The sequence below is a fragment of the Osmerus eperlanus genome, chromosome 7, assembly GCF_963692335.1.
Source record: "Osmerus eperlanus chromosome 7, fOsmEpe2.1, whole genome shotgun sequence".
Taxonomy (NCBI): Eukaryota; Metazoa; Chordata; class Actinopteri; order Osmeriformes; family Osmeridae; genus Osmerus; species Osmerus eperlanus.
Genome location: NC_085024.1, coordinates 9,761,451 through 9,780,912, shown reverse-complemented (window position 1 = coordinate 9,780,912; position 19,462 = coordinate 9,761,451). Strand labels below are relative to the sequence as shown.

The 19,462-nt window shown below is 46.8% G+C and overlaps 1 protein-coding gene across 1 annotated transcript; it reads left to right on the top strand.

Annotated features, from left to right (window-relative positions):
• Positions 1–942: 942 nt before the first annotated feature.
• LOC134022975 (SNF-related serine/threonine-protein kinase-like) lies at positions 943–19,074 on the top strand. The gene is made up of 6 exons (XM_062464735.1): positions 943–1,242; positions 2,261–2,965; positions 6,823–6,964; positions 11,126–11,338; positions 12,845–12,979; positions 15,109–19,074. The coding sequence occupies exons 2-6, from the start codon at positions 2,377–2,379 to the stop codon at positions 16,643–16,645; spliced, it is 2,616 nt and encodes an 871-aa protein (XP_062320719.1). The 5' UTR covers positions 943–1,242; positions 2,261–2,376; the 3' UTR covers positions 16,646–19,074.
• Positions 19,075–19,462: the final 388 nt, after the last annotated feature.

Genomic DNA, 19,462 nt, shown 5'->3' with positions numbered 1-19,462 from the left:
TTTAGCGAGACTGTGTAAACCACTGCAACACAAGCCAGGTTCACCACAGTAGCTAGCTACTTGTAGTCTACGCATGGTAGAGATAACTCTAATGGTTTTCTCTAATGAAGTCAATTGATTGTTCAGGTGGATCCCTTGCCTGTTGCACAAATTCATTTCAGTAACCTAAGCCAGGACACATTCCCACTGATGCTAGGCATGATTTAAAATTCCCTTCCATGACAAGTTATGGCACTCCAAACAACCTGTTTAAAAAAACGATGAGAAAGTTATTCTTTACAGCAGCAACCCAGTCATCCCGTTGTCCCGTTTTTATAGGAAATGTACAAGCAGTTTCAACTTAGGCTGAATCTAACAACACTTACCACAGGAGAAACAGCTTACTTTTTTATACAGTAACTGAACATGACAATATTCAACACTGAGAATAGGGCTGGGATGGTGACCTGTAAAGTATAAGTTTGTAGGTTGGAATCCAGCCATAGTCTTTTGGCCTGTCATAATTTTGATTATCTGTTTAGTTCAACAGGACAGGATGACATCATTCTGAAATACGATGCACAATTTCATGCAATTTCACCTTGAAATGTCAACCGTTACTTAACCTTTGTCCAAAAGCTGACCAAAGCTAATACTCTGCCCTTTCTATTCATACAATCTCAACAGTTGGTATGTAGCAGAGAGGATAGAGAGACTGACTTGTAACCTTATGCTCATGAGTTCAAATCCCCATTCAGCCTGTTGTTGGCCAAACATGAAGTAGTTTTGCTCCCTTGTTGTCCAACTCTCGATCTTCTGCAGTGTACATGTTTATAATATTTTGCCATTTTGCGGAGGAACCCGCATCGCTGCTTGCAGCTATATTATAGTTTTGTTTTTAAACGCATGGTAGAATCATTTCGAGCTCGAGTTTTTTTTCTTTTTTTGTACTCGTCAAGAGATTGGAGCTCCGGCTCCGCTCCTTTGACGTCAGAAATGAATGCGGTTGATGACGCTCCTACCACAGCCCAACCTATGGTTTCTGGGAGGAGAACGAGTTCGATGAGAGGGCTGCAGCTAACGTTGCATGCCTTGTTTCATTGATGAAATATGGAATTGTAATCACGTTATACAATGCCGTGGTAAACTGACTGTTTTACATTTCCAGGTACAACTTTCAAGGCTGCCTGGACTAAAACACACTTTTCTGCCATCATCGGGGCAGCCACGGACTTGAGCTTGATGTTTATCGGAGAGAGGGTGGTAAGTCCGACTATCAAGTTAGTGTGGTGGGCTAGCTTATGTTAGCCAGCCAAGATTGTTTGTGCCCGCACTCACACTAGTTAGCATGAAATCTAATCAATGGTCTTTTTATTGCAACTTGCTGGATAACATGTCACTGCGATGTTGTGACTCATTTGGTGAAATCATGTAGCTCTAGGCTAGCTACTGTACATTGAGCTATTTAGCTTGTTGGCTAGTCGTTTGTACACCAGGCAGGAGCTGATCTACTACTGTAGGCTAGTAAGTAGCTAGCTAACTTGGCTACAGTATCTATGTAAGCTAGTGCTACTCGCAATACCTAAAACTAATAAAATCGTTTCGTAGTGACTGGGCCGTCTGGATATGTTACGTGGTTATCAAGTGTACTAATCCAGTGTTGTATTGGTATTTTAATCGACGTGCCGAGCCTGTGAGTTGATCACTAGGAACGCCATCTGCTAAGTACAGGCCTTCGATTTTCTGACATATTTTCTGTTAGTGGCGAGCTAGCCTAGTTATATTAGCTACACAATGTCGAGGTGGTTGTGTAGCTAACCACGTTAAATAACGTTGAACAATCCAACTAACGTTTTGACAGCAGAACGGCCTCCATAACTACCTAGATAGCCACAGTCCATGTCCAATATAGGATATTCAACTTACTGTAGTCTGCGGTTGGGACGGACAGCTAGCTACCTACGTTGTTACTCTATTTGGATGCGAAGACAACACGCACTAGTCAAGAGAGAATTGCATTGAAGGAATAATTACAAATCTACCTATGCCTTGTTATTATTCAAACTGGCCAAGGCTTCAGATGCATTGATACATACATTGCTAACTAGCCAATTGGAAATGTATTGGCCACATCTTTAGTCTTCACAGCCACTTGACTTGACCTCATTAAGTCCCAGCCCTGACGTTGAAAAATTAGACCATGTAGGCCATTCGCTTTCTTGTCTGTGTTGTTGCCCCTCATTTGGTTAACTTTCTGTTATTCTCTCCCTGTGACTTTTAGGAAGCTGGCACAATGGGCACGACAGCAGCTACCTGTGATGTACTGAAGTGATACTGGATCCACAAGACTCAACCCGACCTTCCCCAGCACAGGGGGCCTCCCCTGCCCCTGCAGCCATGGCAGGCTTCAAGCGCGGATACGATGGGAAGATCGCTGGCCTGTACGACCTGGACAAGACGCTGGGCCGGGGCCACTTCGCCGTGGTCAAGCTGGCGCGTCACGTCTTCACCGGCGAAAAAGTGGCGGTGAAAGTCATCGACAAGACCAAACTAGACACGGTTGCCACTGGCCACCTGTTCCAGGAGGTGCGCTGCATGAAGCTGGTGCAGCACCCTAACATTGTGCGTCTGTACGAGGTGATTGACACGCAGACCAAGCTCTATCTCATCCTGGAACTGGGAGATGGAGGGGACATGTTTGATTACATCATGAAACACGAGGAAGGCCTCAACGAGGAGCTGGCTAAGAAGTACTTCGCCCAGATAGTCCATGCCATCTCATACTGCCACCGGCTTCACGTGGTCCATCGCGACCTGAAGCCAGAGAACGTGGTATTCTTTGAGAAACAGGGCCTGGTGAAGCTCACTGACTTTGGCTTCAGCAACAAGTTCCAGCCTGGCAAGAAGCTGACCACCAGCTGTGGCTCGTTGGCCTACTCTGCCCCAGAGATCCTGCTAGGGGACGAGTACGATGCCCCCGCCGTGGGTAAGACCTGGAGCTGGCAGGCATGACTGGCGCCCTGTGTTTATTAGATGACTGGGCTGTCTCGGTTCACTGTGTGTTTGCTGTGATTGCTTGAGAGAGACAATGAGAGAGAGAGAAAAGGGGGCAGAAGAGTTAGAATCAAGCCGCTTTTGAAATGTGTTCCATTGCCAAGAGCAGCGAGACATGAAAGGTCACCCACATGGCATTTGCACGCACATGCAAGAGACTAGGAGCTGTCACCATTTGAAACAGGGGCCCTGTGTTGTCAAATGTGAATTAGTATAAATCATCAGTGAGAGGGAAGGGCAAGTTTGGAAGATGATACAGAAATGGGGTTTTGCTTTTTACGGCACAGGATGCTTATGTCATATTGGCAGTCATTGCACTCTGAGGCTTGGCCTAATATTTTGACAAATGCTTAGTGCATAGAAGACCTTTGTCTCATACTGTCATAATCTCATCGTGTCAGATTAAATGATGTAGCCAAGGAGGCGCTTCTTTTGAATTCAAGGTTATTGGTCCAATTCTGGATTGCAGTCAACAACTATGCTGTCACAAAATCATTGCTTGGAAAAATCAAACTTTCCCCCATCTAACCTCTTTTCTTTGTCCACCCCCTTACTTTCTCATTTTCTCTCACACGCTCACTTGATCAGAAACACAGGGCTGTCTGCATCAGTCGAGCAACACTACTTTTTAGTTTCAGTCCCTCAACATCTGTTACCCTTCATGTCATTCTCCGGAGTAGTTGTATGCATCCCCCCAGCGCACCAATTAGCATGATATGTTCCCAAAAACCACTGCCATGGCCTTGGCACTGTGTGTTGCCTAAAATATGTTTTAAGTCCTCACTTTTCAGTGCTTGTCTGTCACTCACCTTGTAGTAGTGTGTCTAACTACCCAGAAAGTTCTGAGTGTGCGTTATACACAGACCTTGAACTGTTTGTAACCTCTGACCTAGCTTCTCTTCTTTGTTCTGAAACTGGGCTGAAGGATGGCTTCTTACTCCTTCTAGGCTACCAGGTCTTCTCGGCTAGTCTTAAAGCCCCTTCAGGCTTATGACACTCTGGATGACATGTTGTGACAGTCCCACTCATCATGCATGCACACATTCTGCCGCTGGGGACGGCTGGATCATTTGCACATTGGAGACACGTGTGAGGCGATGGGAAGAGGCACCATGGAACTACATCCATCGTTTCATCTCGGAATTTCAAAGGATGTCACATCTTTCTCAGTTCTGCATCCTCCCTTTTTGCACGCACAAGCACAGAGAGCCCTTGAGATTAGACAGACTGAGAGCAGAGAGAGGAGCGCCCTGTGGTAATGATTGTAGTTTCAGAACATAGCCGAGCTTACACTGTCCTACTTGCATTGCAAGTAAAGAAAAGGTCAGTAGCATAACTGGAACTGGCCTCTGCTCTTATCAGGCTCAGAAATGGGAGGTCTATTTACTGACTGAAATTTTCAACCCAAAAAAGGATAAACAAGAACCTGTGAGAATTCCCACTAGGCTTTGCTTGACCAAGCTTTAGAAAGGCAGACTAAAGAGTAAAAGTCAACGACTTTTGCCCAGCAAAACTACTCCAGGCAGTCTGAAAGGAGAGCTGGGCAAACAGCAATTTTTCTGACAGCTAAATGTCAAACCCTGTGCCCAGGCAGGCACTGTGAGGAGAGGTGCTAACTGCAATTCCTGAGACAGGCTTAGGCGAAGGGCGAACAGATGGCACCAGAGACAGCGAGGAGAGGCCTTGTGTTCCAGGCTAGCAGTCTGTGACTGACAGTGACTGTGTGTGTGTGTGTGTACTTTGTAGGGTAGCCTGCTGCTGGAGACTTGGAACTGTCATCTGCAGAGATCTGCTGAGCAGTGGGCGAGCAGTATTGAATAGTAGTGAAGTGGAGTTAAGAGGTCTCATGGTTGACAGTATGCATGTGTCCCTGACAATAAGGTGCTGCCTTAAGAGAAAAAAGGGTGTGGGTGTGGTGGTGTGTGTGCATACGTTAATTAGCTAAGCCAAACTGAATCTGCGTTCCAAAATCTAAATACTGGGCTGGTTTCTGGGGGTATCATTCCATGCAGGTAGCCTCGCTTTAAGGATCTTGTTTTCACTTTGTGCAAAATAGTGGAATCTTTGCTGGCTATTTTGTAAACTCTAGACCAGTCCCATATTATCAGAGCTACAGATGTGATGCGATTGGAACATCAAGCTCCATGTTTATTAGTTTCCATGGCCTGATATCATTGGGCTAGCTTAAATGATGCTGGGTTATTTCTGGACTAGGCTTGGACTGGTTTAACTGGGTCAGCCACTGCGTGGAAATATTCCATTTTTGATGGTAGGGAATTTGGTTCTGTGAGACGTGATTGCCATGATGTGAAAGGAAGGTTGTAGAATATGGTGTCCGTTATCAGAGCCTTCTGTCAAGCATAACACTTCTTTCCACTTAGCAAGAAAAATATTCTGCAGATGAAGAACCACACTTTAAATCACACAACAATTCAAAAAAGGAGATTTGATCTTGTTCATTATCATAGCATAGCTGTATAAGTCTCTCTCCTCTGACCCCCCACCTCCTGGGCTGATAAGCCCCAGCAGCTGCCTGCATGAACCAACAGCAGCGTCTGATCTGCAATTTGTCGACGCGACACGAGGCGCAATTAGAATACTCGTGTTCCTTGTTGTCGTGTGGCGTCGCTGACCTTTCCGTGTTGAAGGAGTTAGCAACATGAGGTGAGGCCTTCACTGGCAGGGCAGGCTGGAGACCTGAATACCTCCTTATGAAGGTGCACGGCCTGGCAATGCACGATTACAGCAAGTGCTGCAGTCTAATCCAAACTGCATTCTCATCCTGTGCAGCATCATCCTATCGGCAACATCACCCTATCTGCAGCCTCATCCTATCTGCAGCCTCATCCTATCTGCAGCCTCATCCTATCTGCAGCCTCATCCTATCTGCAGCCTCATCCTATCTGCAGCCTCATCCTATCTGCAGCCTCATCCTATCTGCAGCCTCATCCTATTTGCAGCCTCATCCTACCTGAAGCCTCATTCTATCTACAGGCTCTGTCACAAATCAAACCCATGGTCACCGTCTTACCCTCCATGCACTTAGCCTCTGTGTCCACTGGTCCCTTGCCTTGTGAGGCTGCTGTTCTGCTGCAACCTAGACATACATTTACAAGCAAAGACTGCAGTGCATTCCAACAATCCATGTCAATGTCGAGGACCTCGGCTTTACTATTAAATTACTTTGACCTATCCCCTCACTGTAGTTACTAGAGGGTCTGAGTCTAGTCTTGTCTCAGATTGTTGGCTTTCCTTGTCGCCTCAAGGGAATATTGTCCTAACAAGCTGAGGATTAAAGATGTTAATACGGTATGCACGTTCTTGATTCACTGCTCAAAAATCAAGGTGCACATTTATTTATTTTTTAAGACTTGCGGGCATGTAGAAGCCTGCGGAAATGAGGTGTCTATATAATGAAAACGTCTTTCTCTCCCGATAGTGGTCTGTGTTGACTTGTGAATGCTAGAGGGCATATCTCACTCTCACACACTTGATTTAACCCATGGTGAAGGATGTGTTCGCTGTGTGTCTGGAGAGCGAGTCGACATGCTTTAGTTGCAGTGCATGGTGACAGGTTGGCCTTCTGGGACAGACTCACACACAAATTCCTGGCACAGTGAAATTCCTGTCTCCTGAGTTGAAAGGAACCACAGAACAGGATTACACAAAGTGCTGAGGGACTGACGATGGTTTTTAACTATCGCTGTCGCAGACCAATGTTTACATTTTCTCTGTCTCTCTGTTTGTCTCTTGCTCATGCTCTGCCTGTCTTGACATTTCCTTCTGTAGATATCTGGAGTCTTGGGGTGATCCTGTTCATGCTGGTGTGTGGACAGCCTCCTTTCCAGGAGGCCAACGACAGCGAGACCCTTACCATGATCATGGACTGCAAATACACCGTGCCCACCCATGTCTCCAACGCCTGCAAAGAGTGAGTCGAACACACACACTCACACACACTCCACATGGTCATGCACACATAGCCTCGTTCACTTTTGGAATTCACTGTCCAAACCAATTTCATATTGTCATATCATCAAACATGTCAAATCATGCCAGGCTTTTCCAGCCTCCAAATTTATCAATGCTACTTTGCGGTGTCGTATAGTACAGACTTCTTGGAGAGCTTAAGGTCTCTAAGGTCTTTAGTCCGACAGACAGACAGTCTGGTGGTAACCAGACATAAGCAAAGCCCTTAAATTCCAGACAGCATCCCGTATGTCCATCAAAGCATTTTACTGATGGTGTTATTATAAGTCAAGGAACACCTCGCTCTCCTACGTCTTCCTCTCAGGAAGACGTAGGAGATTGTAGGAGACGTGGATGCTCCTATTTACAGGAGCATCCATCCTCTCAGGGTCTGTCTCGGGTCATCTTGATTCAATCTTTCAACCAAATTAAATAGACTAGGCTCATTGCTGGCTTGCCTATTCAGACGGCGGTCTAGCTGGGTAACTCCAAACAGAGTTGAATACTGTTGTTTTGGTGGATGTCTGCTGTGGTGTCGGCCTAATTGGACCGGGATATCTTGTCTGTTTTGACTCCCTTGACTGGGCAGGGAGGAGAGTTGAAGTGGGAGGCTACCTTATCCTCCGTGGGATCCCTGGATCTGAGACATTTCTCGTTTGTTGTCTGTTGTTGCTCAGATGGTTTGACGAGACAGTAACGGAAATTCAGCATCATGAGGCCTTAATATAGTAAAACAAGGCACATCCCACTCGGCAAGTGTGTGTGTGTGAACAGTTTAGAAGGTCATCCATTAATCTCCTGAAACCCAGTGTATTGTATGAAGAGCTGTTTGGCTTTTAAATACTTTGGATAACTCTTTAAATTAAGGTTACTTTAACAACCATGTAAGTACATAACAATATCCCTGGTAACTGTTATAGTTGCTACCACTGCTATGTAGTCACCTGGTAGTTAAAGCAACCCTAATGTAAAGTTTGTGGTAATTGCATTACTTTGTAATTTGACCTGGTGGTTAGCCTAACTACGAACACATTTCCTGTTTCTGAAGGGAGGAGTTCCTGTGGCAGTATCCCAGTGCGTTAATATCAGCCAATCGACAGAATATCAACCATCCAACTGCTGACTGACAACTCAGACTGTCAAAGCAGCAAAAGAAAAGCAGAGTCACTGCTGACTAATTACCGGCTAGCCTCACTATTAGCTATTGGCAAGTGTTTACTCCCCTGTGGAGGCTGCAGAGCAGCAGTTGGCTCAGCCAAAGCTCTGAGGATACCACCACTGGTGTGGACCCTGGCTGACCCAGAGCTTCATATTTTATGAGCACCTGTATTGTCTTTTCATTGTTGGCACAACTCCCCATGCAGAAGGCTTTGGGCCGACCCAGCCACTCAGTTCAGGGGCCAGGGACAGGGCACCGTGGACCTATGAATCCAGACAACGCCAGTTAGCAGACTAGGCTGCCTTCCCTGTGACTGAGAACTCAGGATGGATACTAAGTAGTTGACACTGGCTCCCTCAAGCTGTCTTCTCCCTGCAGATAAGCGCTCCACCAGGGATATCAAGACTTGAGTGCCAAGCACTTGGATTAGCTTTCGCTAACAACCCTCTCTTTATTACCATATCAAAACTCTCGTTTCCAGTGGTGCCAAAACTCATTTACTTGCCACAATTAATAATTCAGCAAGTCGTTAGCTTTCCCGTACAGTCCCCCGTCCCCCCCTCACTCCCTCTTTTTTTGGTCTCAAAATGCAATAAATATGCTAATTGCAAGAGGATTGTAGTGTTTCTTCTTTCTCAAAGTGACACAACATTGTTGGTATGCTCTTCCTTTTCAGCCAAACACATAGGACGGAACATTGTGTACTCTGGGCCATTTCCTTTGCAATGGCGGCTATTGTGTGGAGGCTGTGTCCTCTAGTTCTACACTACTACCTCCCTGCTATTATTATCTCTTATCCCTGGACTCTAAGTCTTTAAGGATACTGAAGGAAAAAGGGTTGAGACTAATACATGCGCCACTGTCAATTGGATCTGTTGTTTTTAATGTTTTTACCTCACTTTCTCGTGCATCACACTCAAGAATTGTTCTCCAACCTCAAATCTCTTTCCACATCTCCATCTATTTGGACAATATGATTCTCTCTCTCTCTCTCTCTCTCTCTCTCTCTCTCTCTCTCTCTCTCTCTCTCTCTCTCTCTCCTCTCTCTCTCTCTCTCTCTCTCTCTCTCTCTCTCTTGCTCTCTCTCTCTCTCTTGCTCTCTCTCTCTCTCTTGCTCTCTCTCTCTCTCTTGCTCTCTCTCTCTCTCTCTCTTGCTCTCTCTCTCTCTCTCTCTCTCTTGCTCTCTCTCTCTCTCTCTTGCTCTCTCTCTCTCTTGCTCTCTCTCTCTCTCTCTCTTGCTCTCTCTCTCTCTCTCTCTTGCTCTCTGTTATCCAGCTGTTGTGAGAGCGTAGATTCTGTGCAGGAGAAAATTCTGCAGCATGCTGAGCTTCCTATAAATATCCCCCTAGCAGCTTCCTGACTCTGTCCCTTGAGACAGGGCAAATAAAGAGAGAGATGATGCAGGAACGGACACACACACACAGAGATGGGTATGGAAAGACTTGCACGTACAAAGCCGTCATTGGACTACAGTCGAGCCAAAGCTTTGCTGTTTAAGAAGCATAAACACAGGGAATATCCTGGGACAGAAACAGGCTGCCCCATACCGGAGGCAGCGACAGTTAGAAGTAGACCAGATGTGTATATGTATACGTTTGTGTGTATATACACACAGATATACATATATATATATATATACGTGGGTGCACTGTGTGTGTTTGCTTCTCATCGCTCATGCCAACAGACAGAGCAGGGAGAGGGATTAAAGCCAGCGTGTGTGGTTATTAAAGCTATGGAGATGTGTGTTATCAGGGGGCTGCCAGTCTGCCGTGGGTTGGGGAGGGGAGAGAGTCCAGCTCTCACTAATCCCCCACTGGGCCCACTGACCTACTGATGGCTGCTAGGCTTTTGCTACGCTACGAATGCTAGCGTTGCCAGGATCTCCTCTGCCCAGGAACATGGCTTTTTTGCCTGTGTATAGGAAGTTTAGGATAGCTAGCTAATCTGGTGCATTGAACTGCCAACTAGTGTAATACAACCAATCTAAGATAGCTATTTAACTTGGTGTTTTGTGGATGGACATGGATGTCTTTCTGCGTAGGCATGTACGTGTTGGATTATAGCTAGGTCTGTAAAGACTGCAGGTGGGATGGAATGCTCCTATTTGAGTGCTACACATACATGTCTAATGTAACTGTCTCTATGGCCAGTCTTAATTTAAAGGCTTATAGGCCTTCGTGTGTGACTCAACAAAAATACTAATCCTTGATATCAGGATTACTTAGATCTGTCTGTGGTTTTATGCCCCCAAAAATATTCCTGTTAGCAGTGGCCGCTGATACGTTTTAGAGTAATAATTTCCCCTTGTCAAAGTTCACGCCCTCGTATAATCCTATTAAATTTCCATCTTCGTTTTTTTCCACATTTAATATTTGCATTTCAAAACAAAGGCTGTCTTGCCATTAACTCCTAATTGAGTCTCGTCCTCTCTTAACGTCAGGCCACTGACTGGCCTTTCAGCGAAGCCATCCAGATCTTTCCAAACCAGACATTTGTGAGTTGGAATTGGTAGTGAAGATGGGGTTGTGGTGGGGAGGGGGGGCAACTGTGAAGAAGAGAGATTGGTTTTGCTGAGGTCCGAAGGTTTGGTCACCTGAGTCTATGGACCAGAATTCCATGTGTGATCAGGGGAACCGGAACTACTGTATCGTGCAAAAGTCTATTTCGCACATGGTACATGTGAAAATCCAAGGATTTCACATGAATATAAGTATGAATTGTTTTGTTTTCTGTAAGTATCAAAGTGCAACGTTGAGAAAAACTTAGTTTAGACTTTTCATATTTCTTAAATATTTCGTCATTATTTCTTAAAGCAACTTTATTTTATTTGTGCCTAAGACTTTTGCACAACAATGTAGATGTCCAATGAGGCTGGAGGGTCGTTGCCAATCTGCTCCATCACTGTGGTTCTCAACTTGTCTTTTTCTTCCTTCTCTCCTCTCTTGTTCTTTCTCTCCCCTCCAGTCTGATAGACCGCATGCTACAGAGAGACCCCAAGCGTCGGGCGTCGCTGGAGGAGATCGAGGGCCACCCCTGGCTCCAGGGGGTCGACCCCTCCCCCGCCACCAAGTTCACCACCCCACTGGTGTCCCACAAGAACCTGTCAGACGAGGAGCACAACAGCATCATCCAGCGCATGGTTCTGGGGGACATCGCGGACAGGGAGGCTATCGTGGAGTAAGTCCTTAACACACACACACTGCAGTTAGTGTTGCACCGCTGCTGTAGAGTATCATTAGCCCTTCCTGTACACACAAACACACCTTTTGTGATCTAGACATAAAATAGTTGACTTTGTCAAACGTGAAACAGGTGACGTGACATGTCTTCTTGTATCTTTTTCTCATTGTGAGTGGTAACCTTTAGTAATCTACTCAACCTGTTAGCCGACAGAGGCTAACCTTTGGTAGTAGATTCAAATACACACCCACACACGCACACGACACCTCTTAATAGGAACTAGTCGTTTGTGATACTGCCGCAATGCGAGATACACACACACACACACACACACACATACTTCTACATGCCAGTCTCAAGCCTTCATCTACATCTCATCTTCAGTACAACAGCAGACTCTTTACAGCTAAGCTTTCTCTCTCTCTCCCTCGCTCTCTTGCTCTCAGAAATACATCAGATCCCTGTGTGTGTGTGTGCGCATCTAAACTGTGACTGTACCCGGATGCAGTCCCAGCTAGCCAGGCGCCGTCTGGAAATAAATAATGGATGGGATTTAGAACGCATGAAGTTTAGAGAGAGCGTGGCTCACAGCCAGACACACATAGGAAGGGAGGGGGGGAGGGAAGAAGGAGGGAGGTGGTGAGGGAAGGAAGGAAGGGATGGAGGGAAAGAGATAGCAGAGAGAATCACCAGAGAACCTCAGACCTTTTTCCTTATGCAAGTCTGCTAGGCTGGCATTCACGAATGTGGACAGGCTACGGTCAGGTTCATGTCAGTAAGTTGAAGGGAAATCTCCACAGTCAGTTTCTCAAAACAGAACAGGCCATATGAGGAAGAAAGCGAGGACATGTGCCAGGGGATTTACTCAAGAACTTGAGTTCTCCATCCAGTCATTCAGGAGATTATTCAGGTGCTAATGTGTAGGGAACAACCACACAGGAAGACTTATGTAATACACTGTCACTAGCTCTAAACAACCACACACAAACCCCTTTATGTGACATGAGGTCAAGTATTTATTCGTTGACATGGTGTTATTCTCTAGTGGCAGTGATTACTGAGGGATCATGGGAAATGCAGCATCTTCCACAGAGAGGTCGAAGGTCATGTCAGGGTCAGAGCTTGTTTCACCGTGTGTGTATGTGTGCGAGCATGTTTGTAATCCCGATTCATCACAAGAGTGACTGTTGGAATGGAACGCCGGTTGACTCAGCCCTGCAGCGAGAGGTGCCCAGTCAGTCAACATACCAAACAGTGCAAATATAAATACCACCACGCCCTATGAGACGACTGAGGAAATTACACGGGAAAACCCGTGTAAAACCTAACCACTCGTGCCTGGAAGGAGATATACACTGTCACTTATGTGGACCATAACATATGTCTGTCGGGTGGATGCATTGTGTTCAACCCAGCACACTTCTGTGGTCAGTATGGGTATGAAGTGGGCTGTGCCTTGTTCTCCCAGCTCACCTCTACTCGTCTCCTGTGTTGTTTCCGCAGAGCGCTGGAGACCAACAAGTACAACCACATCACAGCCACATACTTTCTGCTGGCCGAGAGGATCCTGAGGGAGAAGCAGGAGAAGGAGGTGCAGACACGCTCCTCAAGCCCCAGCAACATCAAGGCCCACTTCAGGTAACGCACACTCACACATTCAGACACACACACTCAGATACACACACGCAGACACACGCATTTGGTCACACAAACACACACGTGTGTATGCAAAACTTCCAGTTTTTTAAAGACTATTAGACAGCAGAGTATTTGTTGTTAGGACCATCTTCAGAACTGCTGGGTGTTTGTCCTGGCATCTGGAATCCCCCACGCACACACACGCACAGGCCTGGTTGGTCTATCTCCAGCTCTACCCAGTCATGTGATGATCCCCCAGTGCAAGATGACAAATGTGTTTAAAGGGAGCAAGCGGTAATTGGATGTGAGTGACCTAGAAACAGTACAAGTGTTCCTCTTCAAAGAAAGAGAGCTTGAGAGAAAAAGAGAGAGATAAATTTTAAGAGCAGTGAAGCCAGCCAGACCTATGCCCACAGCTTCTGCTAAGATCAATACCAGGCTGCAGTGTGAAAGCTGCTCTGGACCTCTAAGTAGTACATCCTAGTCTAAAATGCAAGCTTAGCCTTATCCCCAGCCCCAGTCCTTGGCCTCATCCCCAGCCCCAGTCCTGGCCTCATCTCCAGCTTTGTCCTGGCCTCAGCTTTAACCTCTTCAGTCTTAGTCACTGCCCCCTGTCCCTCCCTTGCCCCTGCCCCTGTCCTGCCCCTAGCCCCTTGGTTCAATCTCAGTATCACACCCCAGCCACCATCCAGGTCTCTAATCAGACCCTCCCGGATTCCAAAAGAGGTAGCTCTAGTGGAAATTTGGAGGCAAGTAATTTGTCCAAGGGATATGCCACTCAAATCAAATGTGTAACGCCAATTGTGTATTTCATACCTAGAAGATTTAGTAGTATCACAGGTATAGTAGGCGATGTGAAATGGCCAAGTAGCTGCTATTGTATTCCTTTGTCATGTGTGTTCGTCCTTGCTAGCCTGACTCAGATCCTGATTAGGTAGATTACGCCCAAGGTTGTTTGTGGTGTGTGTCACACTTGCGCCTGTGTACATGCACGTGTGTATGAATGGAGTTGCTGTGTCACCAAGCTGAGGGCCTGTTTTGTGTGTCAGAGATATTCCAATGTGGCTAAGCTTTTAAAAGCTTGGCTGAGTTAAATTGGATGGGAGTTTGGCAGCACAATGGGCTCCAAGCCAGACGTGTATGTATGCGCTACTGTGTGTGTACATACTGATTGCCTAGCTGTACTCGTTCACAGACATGCCTGTGTTTGTACATTTGTGCATGTTCAACTAACAGGTGGACTACCATGCGATTTATAGCTTCATTACCACCAATGTGACTGTGGTTTGAGAGAGAACTTTGTCTCTGTGTTTGTTTTTAGCTGCACCATATCAGCAGAAACCTTGTACTACAGAGCTGGGTCTATTACATTCAGAATTATAAGCCTACATAAATGTGTTCAGATATTGGAACTCAGCCATTGTATGGACGGTATGGAAAATGAAGATGAAACAGGGAGTCAGATGGCTGAGCGGTTAGGGAATCAGAAGTTTGCTGGTTCAATTCCCGGCCGTGCTAAATTACGTTGTGTCCTTGGGCAAGGCACTTCACCCTACTTGCCTCTGGGGGAATGTCTCTGTACTTACTGTAAGTCGCTCTGGATAAGAACATCTGCTAAATGTAATTTGAGTAGGCATGTCACATGAATATTTTCAACAAAAATAAGGATCAATGAAAAATAAAACATAATAATGGCAATTAATATTTTTCATGATCGGAATGAATGGTCCAATGAACTGGTCCCCTGCACTGTAGAGAAAGTTAACCTTGAGTGGACCTAACATGAAGACTGTAATCAGATTTATGTTTTACCAGGGAGACTATGAATTTGGTCACAGGCACTACTCTTAGAAATCCTTTGGGAAAACTAGCTGGCAGTTGAAATGATTCAGAATGAAAAGACAACATTGAAATTTGAAAGCTCTGAACTAGAATACTTAGCTGTTGAGCGGATCAGGAAAGGTTGTTCATCTTACAAAGAAGGCACCGTGACCGGCTGGTATTACGTTGTCAACAGGAAGCAGTTTGTCTGATCATTCGTATAGGCCTTTTAATACTATTCCTAAACTACGACAGTGTAAATCTGTTCACCTGTCCTCAATCTCTCTCCGTCTCTTGTCCCTCCACAGGCAGTCTTGGCCCACAAAGATGGACATGCACCAGGACATAGAAGACAGTCTTGCCACCTCTTCCATCTCCCACGCAGGAGGGCCGCAGTCCCCGGCCCGCAGCACCGACAACCTGCTCAACGGCCACCGCAGCAAAGCTCTCCTGGAGCTGTCCCGCCGCGACGAGGACCCCCAGGGGGCCACAGGCTCCGCTCCCGGGGCCCTCAGGGCGGGAACCTCCACCCCCTCCTCCTCCTCGGGCTCTGCCAAGCAGCGCACCTGCCTGTTCCGGGTGGAGGAGGACGAGGAGGAGGAGGAGGAGCAAGAGGCGTCCCAGGTGCCCACACAGGTCATCCTGCGGCGCAAGCCCCCCTCCATCACCAGCCGGCTAACCTCACGCAAGAGCGCCCCCGTGCTCAACCAGATCTACGAGGAGGAGGGCGAGTCGGACGACGATTTCGACCTGGAGGAGGGGCTACCGCCCAAGCTCAGCCGCCTCAAGATGAATATGGCCGCTGCCTCTGCGTCCCCGGGAAGCAGCCAGAAGCGCTACCACCGCCGCAAGTCTCAGGGCCGCGGCTCGTCTTGCTCCAGTTCAGAGACCAGCGACGACGATTCGGAAAGCCACCGGCGGCGCCTGGATAAGGACGCGGGCTTTGGCTACAGCTGGAACCGGCGGGACAGCAGCGAGGGACCCCCGGGGAGCTCCGGGGGCAACGGAGGGGGTAGTGGCGGCGGTGGGGGACAGAGCAGACCCCCTGGGGAGAGCAGCGACGGGGCCGACAGAGACAGTCCTCCCGGAGGGGAGGGAGGCGGCGGGGGTAATGGGGGAGGTGGAGGTGGAGGAGGAGGAGGAGGGGGGAGTAAAGGACAAGGCAGCCCCTCCAGCTGTTCCAACAGCAGCTCCAATCATTCGTCCTCGGGAGGCCCCGGGGGGTCGTGCCGGTCTCGGGGCTCGACGAACCGGAGCGCCGGGGACCTGGTGGAAAGCCTGAGGCTGATGAGCCTTTGTCTGAACTCCCACCTGCAGCAACAGAGGGATGGGCGGGGCGCGGGCCCTGCGGGGGCGGTGGGTAAGTTCCTCATGGACCCCCTGGGTCTGTCCAGTGTCAGCATCCAGGAGAAGTCCTCCTGGAAGATGTGTGTGGGCTCCACAGGGAGCCTGGACACCCTGACTCTGCCAACCACCATCCTGGGCAGTGCAGGGGGCTACCCACACCACAGGGCCGCCTCCCTGGGATGCCTAGGAGGCTGCTCGGACTCCACACCCCTCTCCGTGGAACACCCGGGGGGCTACCCGGACCACAGGGCTGCCTCTAAGGGCCACCCCAGGGGCTCCACAGACTCCAGGGCTTCCTCCGCGGAGCGCCCTAAGGGCTACTCAGACCCCAGGGCCCATCCCCGGCCCCGGCCCGGGGATGGTGGCAGCATGAGGCTGAAGAACGGCCTGCTCCAGCTACCTCTGTGCGAGAAGACCATCTCTGTGAACATCCAGCGCAGCTCCAGGGAAGGCCTGCTCTGTTCCTCGACTCAGGCCAGCTGTTGCCAGGTCATATGACAGACACACGCAGCCCTTCCCCTAACCCTCCCCTTTCCCTGACCCACATGTCCACAGCACCCCTCAGTCACATGACCAAGCCCCTACCACCCCAGGTCATATGCTGTAAGCCCCAACCCCCAGGTTAACACGAAGCCCATGACTTTAGCATCTCCCCCCCCCAGCCTCTGACTACTGTAGCAGAAGCCTGTAATCACAGCCCCTTCACTGATTCACCTGCCTTCTCCCGTTGACCCTCTCCTCCCCAGTGGGTTTTCTGTCCATCTCGGTCCGTCTGTTACGTTGTTGGTTTCATCTAGAAGGTAAATGCTGCTAGTTGTCTTGGTTCTGTTTCTGTCTTGTCATATCACTTTGGCTTTTTGCTCATCCCCAAAAAAGGTAATGTTTAGCGATTCTTCCTCCGGGAGCAAGGGTTGGTTGAAGCTAGGGGACAAAGGGAGGGATTGGATTTCACTTTGTTTGGATGAAAGTAAGAAGACCAAATGTTTATTAGTGGTGAGTAGTCCAGGGTGGCTGAAAGGGCAAGCACTTAAATCAGGCTGAATTTCTACTAGAATCAAGCCCTGGAGTAACAACCCTCAAACAGGGATTTAGGGTCAGTTGAAAGGGGCGAGTGTAGGAGTGGCCATGGATGTCCTGGGGTGGGCTCGATACCATCAAATTGTACCTTCCCATGTCTGTCCCCCCCCCCCCACACACACAGTCTAAAACCCTGCCACCAGTAACCGTGGTGATCTGGACTACTAAAGACATTTTATTTTTGTATGTTTTTCTCTTCTTTTTTTTTGTCTGTTTTTATTCATAATTTTTAACAAACACAAGACTGCTGTTAGCATACACAGGTGTTTTTTGAATTTCAAATTGGTTTTGGAATTGAAGGTTGATTTTTAACTAGCCATACAGCTCTCACTGAATTGATTCCCACGATTTACTGTACCAAGCACTTGGTTGGACCTGCAGGTGTGTCACCCACTGAGCAGACAGGGGAACTCAGCTTCCTTCTCAAGAAGTTTCTTCCACTCTTTCTTCCACTTCTTTTTGGCAGCAAAAAAATATACTTGTACAGGTTCTATCCTTACTCAAATTAAAAAGCAAGTCAAATACTGTCCATACACTGTATACAACATAGAGATTGAGGCATGGATGAAGTCCAAAATAGCCTAACAGCTACAGCATGCATTTACAAATTGGATGAACTGAACTCATTAATCTTTTATTTAAATTACCAAAAGAAAACACCAGAAAAAAACAAAAAAGAACACTGATGTAAAATTTGAATGTAAGATACAAGCAAATAAACTGGTGTTTTGTTTTCATGTGATGGACCTGACCGGCTGATGGGCTCCCTCCGGTGTAGCGTAGGTTAGATTTGGTAATGGTCACGTTCTTGTTCTTCTCTTACTGTTGGTTCCAATCCTCTCGCATGAGAACTACTAAATTGTACTGAAGTGTTCTGAAGACCAGGAGAGAGAACGTCCTGATTGATCAGAGATGACTGTATTTGGTCTTTTAGTTCAAGTGGGCTTTGTGTTGGACCCACGTTTCTGCTTGTTTCAATGTTTGATCTTTATACATGTTACGTTTCAAACTAGCCTTCAGGCAGATTGTTTCAAAGGGTGTTTGTTGCGTATGTATATATGTTTAAAAAAAGTTTATTTTTAGACTTGGACTTTTGAAAGATACTACTACAGTGGTCCAAAGGCATAGCTCCATCCACAACAGGCTACCCAGGGATGCAAAACATGCAGACTCCCTGCAGCAGCTCTCACATGTTGCTCATGTAGAAGCTTTAAAGGACCTGGCCAAGAAGAGAGACAGCGTGTGGATAGAGGATTGTGGATATATTTTAAGGGCATTGGCAATAAGCTATATGTTGCAGCTATCTGTAAATAAACATTTATTTTGTTTTGTATTTTAAACCTGTGCAGCCTTAGAACGGCACATCGAACAGAAAAAATGGAGAATCAAATCTCATGTATTTTTTTTTCCTGCATTTTCTTTTTCAAACTGAAATTTTTGTACATACAGGTGTAAATATGGTGCTCTCTTTGCTTGGAACAGCTGGGTGAACCATTTGGTGCAGAAGCTGTATTATAGCCTTATTAGTCATGGGTGTCTCTTAAGAAAATGACCATGTGAAAAGACATTATCCTAGTCATACTGTCAGTCTTTTGACTGTTGTCTTACCCCGCTGTAAACAGGTGAATGACGTGCATGTGTTCAATGTTTGACATTATCGATCCAAGGACATCTAGGAGAAAACACAGAATATGTAATGGACCAAACCATGTACTGACTAAAAGAGGAAAAAAAAAAAGTTGAAACTGACAGAATTATTAAATGTATTATTCTGTAGTGATACCTGTTGTCAAACATTACATATAGCTATAGTAATATCCCCAAATAAAAAAAATGTTGTGAAAAACAAACTTATTTTGTTTGTGATTCATGTTTCATCAAGAAATTTCGGCAAATAGTTTTCAGTGCACTTAGTTCAAATTACATTACAAATTATGAAAGGAACCTTGCATTAAAGATGAAAATGTCAGCGGTCTGTTGAATCTCACTTCCTGGTTTCAAATAATTTGATCTGGGATTTGATCTGTCCATGTCCTGGGTAAATAGATAGGGTTTAACATCCCTCCCATGACGGTGCTCTGTTGAAAGGTATTCTTCCTTTGATTTACAAGCTACTTGACTCCGTCTCCACTCAAGTAACCATACCAGCCTTGAAAGCATGTGCGCAAGCATGTATGTCTCTGGGAATACCAAACCAGTGCTTGGTTAAGCCCCTAGTTCCGTGCCACCTCCCTGGAA